Source organism: Achroia grisella, unplaced genomic scaffold (genome assembly GCF_030625045.1).
Source record: "Achroia grisella isolate CSIRO2021 unplaced genomic scaffold, CSIRO_AGI_Agris_v1 utg807, whole genome shotgun sequence".
In the NCBI taxonomy this organism is placed as follows: Eukaryota; Metazoa; Arthropoda; class Insecta; order Lepidoptera; family Pyralidae; genus Achroia; species Achroia grisella.
The window spans coordinates 1,393,367-1,404,427 of NW_026713028.1; the positions used below are offsets into that span (position 1 = coordinate 1,393,367).

General features: G+C 31.4%; 1 protein-coding gene across 1 annotated transcript; it reads left to right on the forward strand.

Annotated features, from left to right (window-relative positions):
* The first annotated feature begins 660 nt into the window (after positions 1-660).
* On the forward strand, positions 661-10,592 carry LOC131851752 (protein O-mannosyl-transferase 2). The gene is made up of 16 exons (XM_059202297.1): positions 661-940; positions 1,752-1,832; positions 2,195-2,279; positions 2,643-2,747; positions 2,998-3,106; positions 3,531-3,619; positions 4,183-4,371; positions 4,853-4,959; positions 5,258-5,450; positions 5,898-6,098; positions 6,710-6,820; positions 7,210-7,339; positions 7,612-7,760; positions 8,512-8,668; positions 9,331-9,474; positions 10,060-10,592. The coding sequence occupies exons 1-16, from the start codon at positions 891-893 to the stop codon at positions 10,275-10,277; spliced, it is 2,118 nt and encodes a 705-aa protein (XP_059058280.1). The 5' UTR covers positions 661-890; the 3' UTR covers positions 10,278-10,592.
* The last annotated feature ends 469 nt before the right edge of the window (positions 10,593-11,061 follow it).

Below are 11,061 nucleotides of genomic sequence, written 5' to 3' on the forward strand. Positions count from 1 at the left end.
TTTTTTGTTAAAAAGAAAGTATATAAATGAAGTCTTCAATGCTATTTTATTTTATAAACTGAGCTTTTTAACCGTTTAAATATCATCAGCTGATGCGGACGTGATTAAAAACCAAAAGTTTTTTTAACGTCAATATAGGGAGTTTGACGGTAAACAAAATATTTGAATTTTCCAACATTTTTTTTTAATTCACAACTATTTGAAAATATCCACCAAACTTTTATTATATACATACAATCTGGATCAGGGATGAAATCTTTTTATGTCATATTTTCACGTGTTTATTAAAGTTAATTTGACACTACTTATAAAAACTAATTAAATTAAAGCAATCACTATTAATTTTTTTGTCAAATAAGTTTGGAACAGTTTCAGACAAATTAAACTTATCATGGCGGGTACAGATAAGGGAACATAATTTTCAAAAACTCTTCTATTCAAACAATTTCTTGCAGATATGCCATAATTAAAACATTGTTTCATGCAAACATTATTTTATATTGCTTAATTTTGATCAATGATTTCACCAAGTTCGAGAGTCATTGGGAATTGTTAGCTGTGGCTTAGGGATGTCATTCAATATCACCGAAACACTGGCTGACATAACGAAGACAATGACAGTCATAATAATATATCTGACATTTCTTTTATATTCATTAAATGACTTTTTGTTTGAAAACTTTAAATTTTGTAAAAAGTTTTTTCCATATTTTATATTAGATTATTTTTACAAATACTTGATACTTAATGGTATAGATCTTTCATCAAATTAAGAAACCTCTTTAAAATATAATATGCACGAAATTGTCCACTAGTTTACGCACGACCTACTTCTTATAACTATACTTCTACTCTCATATTGAAATCTTATTTTCCGAAAATTATATATTATGTCTGCAAAGAAACCAAAAATTACGTCGACGTCACCAAATTATAAAATGTTAGTAATTGTTATTTTTTATTTTTATTTATACTAATATTATAAAGCTGAAGAATTTGTTTGTTTGAACTCACTAATCTCAGGAACTACTGATTTGAATAGAAAAATTCTTTTAAAGTAGTAGTAAATTAAAATAAAATTAAGTAGTAAATTTAGTAAACTAAATGTATTTATTCTGAACTAACCTCCAAAAAAAATTCAATATATGTATATATAGACAGATAATTAACTTTGTTTGTTATAATAAAAATTAGCTTTGTTTTTCCAATGTTTACAATCTTTATTCTGCAAAACTGCTGTCTGTCGATATGTTATTCATAATATACATACTGTAATGCACACACAAAACATAGAATATTCAGCTTTTATATTTGTAGGTATGTTACTTACTATATAATTTAATAAAAAAAACTAATTAATATTTTTATTATTGTTAAGATTCAACATTATGGTATATTTTTAATAAATATACCATAATGATGAATTTTAAAATTGGAGCTATTTACAATTTATGCAAAAGGATTTATATCCATTTTAATTTCTTGTATGTTGAGGTGTTTTATTATACATATACTTTTAAACAGTGATTATTTATAAATAATAGGAGGTTTGTACAACATCTATAGAGAGCATACACAGTAAATCTTTAAATGTCACAATGTCATAGGTTTATAATACATGATAATAATATCTAAATAAGCCTAACTATGCTATAGGAAAATGTAATATAAATCAATATTTCTTTGCTATTTATAGAATAAGAGAAAATATCAAAAATAATTTATTAAAATGAATTTAATTTTTTTTGTAGATGGTGGACCGCCTTTGCTTTAATATGTGGAGTGACTTTTTTAACTAGATTTTATAAAGTTTTGGAACCTGATCATATTTGGTAAGTCAATATCTTTTACTTGGACTAGACTCTGTTCTGGACTATGTATTAAGTGTACATAGTCATGAACTATGACTAACTGATGTAAAAAAATGGCTATATACTTTTTCAACCACTAATTGCATATGTATGTTAAACTTGTACACATTGTATGATTGCGGTATGATAATATTAATTATTTTGATGGCCTCGTTGGTCTAGCAGTTTAGCACTACATATATGTCTGTATATAGGTGTTTTAATAATATATAACACATCATTTTATAATAACCACTCATGTTGTTTCATTGTTTTTGAAGTTCTATGCATGCAATCATCAAAGATAATAATAAGCCACTTAATCACTATATTTTAATTTTCAGTTGGGATGAAACACATTTTGGTAAAATGGCTAGCTGGTATATAAATAGAACATTTTTCTTTGATGTTCACCCTCCACTTGGTAAGGTAATTAAAAAATTGATGAATTATTTCTTTATGTGCATAAAAAACTCAGGTTTTAGAGTAATCTATACATACAGACTGTAACACTATGACTGTTGGATTCCTACAATTTGTATTTGTGTTTGTACTGTGTGATTACATAAACAGCTACTGCAATGGAAATATAAAGTAAATTATGGTGTATTTGTTTTTGTATGATGTATTATATTATGTTTAAATAAATTAAATAAAACTAATTTCGAAATTCATATATCAAAATAGTGTATAAAATAGGTATAGCACTACTCACTGTACTCACTTTTTTAAGAATGTATAACATAATCTTAGTGTAGTGCTCTATTGTAATAAGTTTATTGATTTTTTTAGATGCTCATAGCACTGTCAGGAAAATTGACTGGTTATGATGGAACATTTCCATTTGAAAAGCCAGGAGACAAATATGATGATGCCAGATATGAGGGAATGAGAATGGTATCACTATTTTTTTTTATTTATTTCATTTACCTTTTCTAGACCTGACAATTTGTCATTAAAATTGACCATATTATTATTAAAGTAGATATGAATATATAAAATTCTTTTTTTTCTTTAATTTCAAGCCTTTACTTATTAATTATATTTGGAACTAATTTTACTTTTCAGTGAATTGATGTGTAACAAGTACCTATTGTTCAACATAGAATTTTGATATGATAATATTTTAAATTCTTCTTTATTTCAGTTCTGCACAACATTGGGAGCTTTAATTATACCTCTAACATTTCTAACTATTTGGGAAATGACTAAATCTCTTGATTCTACGTTTTTAGGAACCCTTCTATTACTGTGTGGTAAGTTATTGATATATAAGATAAAAATGTAAAGTTACAATAACAAACAAAATTATTATAACATTTTTATTAAGCCATAATCATACACAGGTCTTAAAATTATATATATAATGTAAGCAATTTGTGATTGTATGAGCTTGGAATTGAACTAGGCATGAGACCTGTATCTGTAAAATACAATTATAAAATGTGCTAAACTATAATTTAATGATATTTTCTAACTATGCATCATTCAAATCCATCCAGATCCTGAATGTCTTTTTTAATAGACACTTATAATATTTATAAGATTAGATTTCTTCAAAGGAATTTTACAATTCCAAATTTAAAAAAGAATCACTTATTAAAAATTAAAGAACAATGTTGTTTAATTTTTAATAAGTGATTTTTTTTTTAATAAGTGATTAATTTTTGTTTTTTTCAGATGTGGGCTTCTTGACATTAAACAGATACATCTTGTTGGATCCAATTCTACTATTTTTCATGAGTTGTTCTATTTTTGGAGCATTTAAGGTAAGTGCAATTAAGTCTTATAATTCAAATTAGTGCTGTGTATTCACACATTTCGACTTATAAATGTAAACTTACAAGGATTAGATAAAAGAGCAACATACAAGTTTCTTGCTCTTTCTTCTTGTGATGATACAACTTTCCAAACGAGTGGTAAATAAAAAACAAATTGTTATGACTATTCAAAAGTGCTCTCTGTCTCTATGGCCTGTGTGTCTGTAGGCTAAGCAAGTTCTATTTCAGTTGAAGAGTGAAATTACAGTATAGCTATTTTGTCCACTGGTACGGTTGTCCGTTTCCGGAGTAGGCGGGAGTGCAACTTGACGACGACGTATATATAGATACTGTTCATGTGTATAATTTATTCCATTTCAAAACAATTTATTTAACGCCGAAGTAAGCTTATTCTTTCTTAAAAGACTGGCAACTCACTTCCTCTGTGTTGCGGGTGCTCATGGGCGGCGCTAATTACTTACCATCATGGAGCCGCAAACTTGCTATGCTGTAAAAAATAGCTGTGAAACTCTACGTCATAATATATAAGTAAGAATGTTTTCTGATCTTAGGTGCGGTCACTTACTGACGAAGGATATGGCCCTTTCTCCACCCGGATGCTTGCATGGCAGACGTTCCTGGGGGCGTCGCTAGCTTGCACAATATCGGTGAAGTTTGTAGGACTGTTCGTCGTTCTGTTTGTCGGTTTGAGGACTGTGGCGGATCTGTGGAATGTGCTTGGCGATCTGCAGAAGCCTGTTGTAAGATTTTTTTTCGACAGTCTTTGAAAGGGAAGAGGGTTTTTTTTGAAATATTCTAATACTGTTGGTCACAACTGGCCTTTACAGCTTCACCTAACGATAGGGGTTCGAACCTCGGCTCAAGCTGTCATAATTTTAATTACCATATAAATTGGACGGGGGATCGATCCGAGGAGCGAACGGGGACGCCTGTATAGGGTGCCCGGATGTGTAGAGGGTAGACCGTATAATTAGTAAAGGGCATTACTACCTACTACCCTCCTCGCGCGTCCGGGCACTACACCGGCGGCCTTGGTTGGTCCCTCTGATCGATCCCGCTTAGGTATAACTTAACTTACGTACTTCTTATAACGTCTTCTTCTTATACCTAACTATTTTTCACTGTTGTTCACTTAGCACGATCAATAAGAGCCAGTAAATTTTTAAAACTACAGTTATAGTATAATAATAACTTTTACTAATGTATTTATTTTCCTTCCAGAGTTTAACAATAAAACATTTAATAGGAAGAAGTATAACACTAATAATTTTCCCTGGTATGCTCTATGTTTTCTTCTTCTGGATTCATTTGACTGTTCTCAGTAAAAGGTAAGAACGTAACTTATAATTATGTCCTTGATTTTTTAGCATGAAATATTTTATTTTTAATAACTAATTATACAGAGAGCTCATATATTGTATAGTATTTTTTTTAGAAATCGGTTAACTATTTTTTGAGGCTACAATTAATTGCAAACAAATATAATCATTTCGTTTTCATATATCTCAAATACATTTAAAATGCAGGCATTTTGTAGCAGACATGAATTTTGTATAAAAATCACCTTTTATACAAAATTCATGTCTGCTATAGCGAGTAAATAATTGTTTATTTTTATTGGTACAGTGGCAATGGGGATGGTTTCTACTCATCAGGCTTCCAAGCGCGGTTACAAGGTAACAGCTTACACAACGCGAGCGCACCCAAGCTGGTAGCTTATGGGGCGCAAATTACGCTCAAAAACCATCGCACGGGTGGTGGATATCTCCATTCTCACCATCACTTGTTCCCGGCTGGAGTGGGAGCGAGACAGCAACAGGTATTACTGTCTTACTTATTACGCATCTGGCATTTCATGAGAGATCATTGTATAATTTCTTTATTTAATAAAAAAGTACTATGATGTAATAATTATATTTAAACAAAATCAAATTAATCCTCCAATATTTCTTCATTAAAAAAAAAATTGACTGACAAGACCGCCTCTTGTACCTTGGCATATTTGTATATGGCATATCCATTATATTTCATAATTTACAAAAACAAAACAAGGTACAAGAGGCGGACTGGGTATTGGGACTTTATTTGTTTAATTTATTTTTATGAATAATTTAAAAAAATGCATTCTACACGCCTTCTCTATATAAACTATTTGTGCGAAATTTTATATTACTCCGTCCGTACAATTTTAGTAAAAGGGGTTACAAAGTTTTTGCTTCACATATTAATATTATGATTATTTATTTTAAGTCTGTACGTAATACAGATAACAACATACACCCACAAAGACGAGAACAACCGCTGGATAATCAAGCCCTTCGACCGTGAGGCGGCAGATGGCGTGGTGGTGGTCCGCAGCGGAGACCTGGTGCGGTTCACGCACCTCACCACCGGCCGCAACCTCCACTCGCACCGAGAACGCGCTCCCATCACCACCAAATGCATGCAGGTCACCGGCTACGGGGAGGTTAGTTGTGTAAAGAGTTTTCAATATATGTCGACATAACTTCTTGTAGGAGGAATTTTGGGTCTACCTTTCACTTAATTTAACACGGTACTCTTTTAATGCATTTTCATATTACGCGGGGATATCCCTATATTATATTTTTGTACTGTGAAATGTATAATGATTTGTACAGTTCATAATTAGTTTTATTAGTTCATATACCTACTAAAATTTGTTCAAATTTTCTTAGTTTAGTTTGATTTTAATAAAACATACATATTTCGTTCACGTTATAGTTTCTTCTTAATATTCTATTTAAGTCCCCTTTAGCGAGATAAGTTAAACGTCAATGTTTTATATATAACGCGTTATCTGAAACTGAGATATACATAAATATAACACAAGAATTAGAGACAAGGTTGTTATACAAAAAAATGGCTGATAAAAATTTTTAGCAGGGACTGCTAAACCTAATGATTTACATATAACCGATTACCAAAAGAAATCGCCGTGTTATGGCTTCTGAAATGAAGAACATTGAAGTAATGTTTTGAATATAATGGTTCATGAACATAAAAAATAACATCATCATCATCATATTATGAGGAGTTACAATATTATTAAAATTTTAGGATGGTGTTGGTGATGCAAATGATGTGTGGAAGATTATAATATCTGGCGCCAAGGACGGTGAAGAAGTGCAAACAGTAAGGAGCCGGTTGATGATAGTACATTATCTGCAGGTAAACCCAGTAGGAATTATATAAAATCTCATTAAACTGTTTATGATACATTATATCTGTACTAAAAGTAACAATTTTAATAGTTTATTTTTATTTCAAATTTGTTCACTACTTTTTGTGGCGGTTTTATACCAATGTCAATTGATTCAGTTGATTTTATCTTGACGTCGAGCTGGCAAGATCTCTCTCAATTACGTCTAAGATTATAGTAGGTAATGATGAGTCACATTGACGATATGCAAATATGTTGTTAAAAAAATTAAACATTACTATTTGTATATCATGATAAGATAATACACAAAAATAGCGCCAAGTTTAGATTACTTTATTTTTTATATATTTTTAATTTGGAACTTTCAACATAAAATTTTATATACATATTTTTGCAGGCATGTGTTCTCACAACCACAGGCAAGCAACTGCCTAAATGGGGGTATGAGCAGCAAGAAGTCGCTTGCAATCCTAACTTAAGAGACAAAAATGCTCTATGGAACGTCGAGGATAATATATTCGAGGATTGTTAGTAAATATTTTTCTTTCTTTTAAACCAACTTCAAGGAGAAAGAGATTTTTGCATTGTTTGAGTGATTATGGTTTTTTACCTTAAGTGAGAGGGAAACTTTATACTTTTTTCTTTTAGAGCTTACCTTTGTTAGTTCCATATGGTATCATATTTTAACAGATAAGTGTTTTATGCAATCTTAGTTTATATTTCTATATATCTTCACATTAAACACTAAAATGTCAAAACATTCATCCACATTGGACTATTTAATAACTTTTTATTACAGTGCCAAAAGTGAGTTTTGAAGCGTATGCATCGGGTTTTGTGGAACGATTCATAGAGTCGCATGCAGTCATGTTTCAAGGGAATGCAGGCCTTAAACCAAAAGAGGGCGAGGTCACCTCGCAACCTTGGCAGTGGCCTATCAATTATAGGGTACGTATTTTCACTCATATATGTATGTAGTAAACTTGACAATAAGCAAACATAATCACTAAAATCAAGTTAACATCAGTGTCGTATACGGAATTTGTTACTGTCACGAATATATGACAGTCAACATCAACTGTCAAATAAGTCATTTTGAACAATCATCAAATTTATGGAAATAAATAAAATATGATTTTAATCGTCGCGTCATTTTTCTACAGTAACAATATTCAGGTGTCAATATTACTCTTCTTTACCAGATATTCTTCACCAGAATCTTTTGCACGTAGGTCTTTCAAACAATGCCTCTTTGTGTGACTGCTATTCTTTCTATTATTTATTAACTAGTTTATGATCGCGACTTTGTCCGCGAATTTGTTATTCCTTTGATTACATTTTTAATCATGTTATTGTAGTAAACTCGACCGATACGATAATTAAATAAAAGAAAAAGGTCTAGGTTCTAACGCACGACTTATAATTTGAAACCTACAGCAAAGAGCTTAGTAAGATATACTAATTTATATTATTATTAATATATCTTTTATTGTTGTTTATATAAAATGTAATCATCAGTATAAGTTTTTGAAATTAATACTTTTACCATTCATTCCTTCCCTCACCTAAGCATGTTAGTCTAGTCTCTGTTAAACAGTTCGTAATATAGATTTGGTGTTAATGTCCAATGTCCTTAATTTGTGACTATTTGGCGCTATAAAATATTTTAGAAAGTTATTTATGTATTGTTTATTTTCAGGGTCAATTCTTTTCCGGTAGCGCTCATAGAATCTACCTACTCGGGAACCCAGTGGTGTGGTGGGGAAATCTAGTCTTCCTCGTCATATTCATAATGATATATGTTATCAATTCCATACGGGATAAAAGGGCGGAAGCACTCGGCATTCATTTACAAGGTAACTTACTCCAGACTTATAGTTAATAATTATTAATACTAATCAGCTACCGGCCACGGCATATTAAGAACTAGCTGTCCCCGCGGTTTTACCCGCGTGAAATTTATAGCCTATATGTTATTCTCATGTATTAGCTTACTGTAAAGTTTCCGTTCAGTAGTTTTTGAGAGAATTTTTGTGACTAAACAACAGCAGATAATGAAAAAATTAAGAGGAGCTTTTTTGTGCAAATTTTTTTTTCTCTACAACTTTTATTTAAAACATTTTTTCATATTATTACTGTTATCGAGTTGTTTTGATAAAAGGCTTTTTAAGACCCGTTTTTTAATGTTTTCATCGCTTTCCCAACAACTTAAATCAATATTACATTCTGAATATTATTAGTCACGTATTTGCGGATTTATTTTTATATATTTCGACAAAACTGGTGACAAAACATGGCTTAATCTAAAATTTTACTGATCTATAGTAAACATTAAGGTAAATTTTAGTTTAAACTTTGTCATGTATTCATTAATGTGATAAAATTGGTTATTTACATTTTTTTTTCTATATTTATGAGATTCATACAATCTTTGCACCCGTCCGAAACCAAGGCGAAATGCTAATCTATGATAACATAATGTAATAATAAGAGGATATGTATATTATATTTTATACAGATGGCAAAGAAAGAAGATTGCTGAACGCTGCCGGCTGGTGCTTCGCCGGGTGGGCGCTACATTACGTGCCGTTCTGGGCGATGGGGCGCGTGCTCTACTTCCACCATTACTTCCCAGCTCTCGTGTTCAGTTCTATGATCACAGGTATGCTTCAACTTACATCATTCATACACCATGCATGCAAAATAGCATTACGTGGTTATTCCGTAAGATTGTTACCACTGTAAGAAATAGTAATTGAGTTACGTACGATATACGCTGGCGGAACTTCAGTTAAGAATAATAAGACGAACATGAAGTCAGGTCTTAAGTGACCCATTGTGACAAATTCACCAGGAATTTATTGTGGTGGTTTCCAGTAGGAACCACGTGGACGTGAATGTGAACCTGACATAGTATATTGCTAGCAATGGGGTCACCAGTTCAATTACTGACAGTCCCGGTACCCAACAATAAAAGTATTTTTTTATTGGATCCAGTAATTCCTTAAATTCAATTAATCAAAGAAAAGTAAACAATTCGGAACAGTTGATGATTTGTGATGATAAGAGCATACAATTTTAACTGAACCTTTCTCAAATTCAAAAATAATTTATTCATGTAGGCCACTTATGAATGTAAATTTTTTTATATTATAATTTTTTCCCTACCATCTAGTTCAGTATATAGATTCAATTGAGAAGAATTAGCAAGAAACGCAATTGAATTACTTATTTGTTCTCTTTACAGGTATCTTAACAGAATACCTGCTGACCAGTATAAAGAGCTACTTAAGCACTGAAATCGGGCGTACCATGTACCACTGCGTGATGGGAGTAGCGGTGTCTACCACAGTGTACAGTTTCTACCTGTTTTCCCCTCTAGCGTACGGCATGAGCGGCCCGCTCGCACACGAACCAAACTCTACCATGGCCGGTTTGAAATGGCTCGAGTCATGGGAATTTTAATGATCTGCTCAATAATCATTAATAAGAAGTATTATAGAAATGTTGCATTTATAGGTTAAAAGATTACAATAAATTTATTTAATATTTTAGTAAAAAATTTAAAAAAATCCTTTAAAAATGGTATTACACAAAAAACCAAGACACAAGTACTTACGAACAAATTTTTAATTATATTTGGTAGATTTGTTTTCGAAGCTACGGTGATATTTACAATTACGCTATAACAGTTTTTTTGTGTGTCGGGCTTTAATATGTAATAATACTCATTTGTTTCTGGTTGTGATATAGGTGTTTTGTATACATGTTTTATCAATATTGTCACTACGGAAAAGTACCTACTGAAAAGCTCATATGTGTATTGTATTGTTATAGAAATAGTCATCTCTGTAAAGTAAGAAAAGTCGTTTGTTTATGTGTTACGATTGTATTATTAGAACGTGGTAAAATTTGTAAAAAGTGGTCTGCTTGGTGCTGAAATAGAGACTGAGATACTCATTCTTAGTATTTATTTAGTTTTTAGCCGCCAAATAGTTTGCTTTATAAAGGTTTCGGCTTCGTCTTTCGTTTCAATGACAACTATCTGCACTTTCCCCAGAATGTTGCGTTGACATTCAGTCGCATTATTTAGAGCTGAAGGGTAAAGTTAATGCAGTGAAATCACAGATTAAGAGGCATGACATCTTAATCCTCCATAATTGCAACCCATCATTGGTCAAGAATCACATGATAACTTTCTCCATGGCAATGTTTATGTTAAGTGATGGTTGCAGCATATCATTAGATG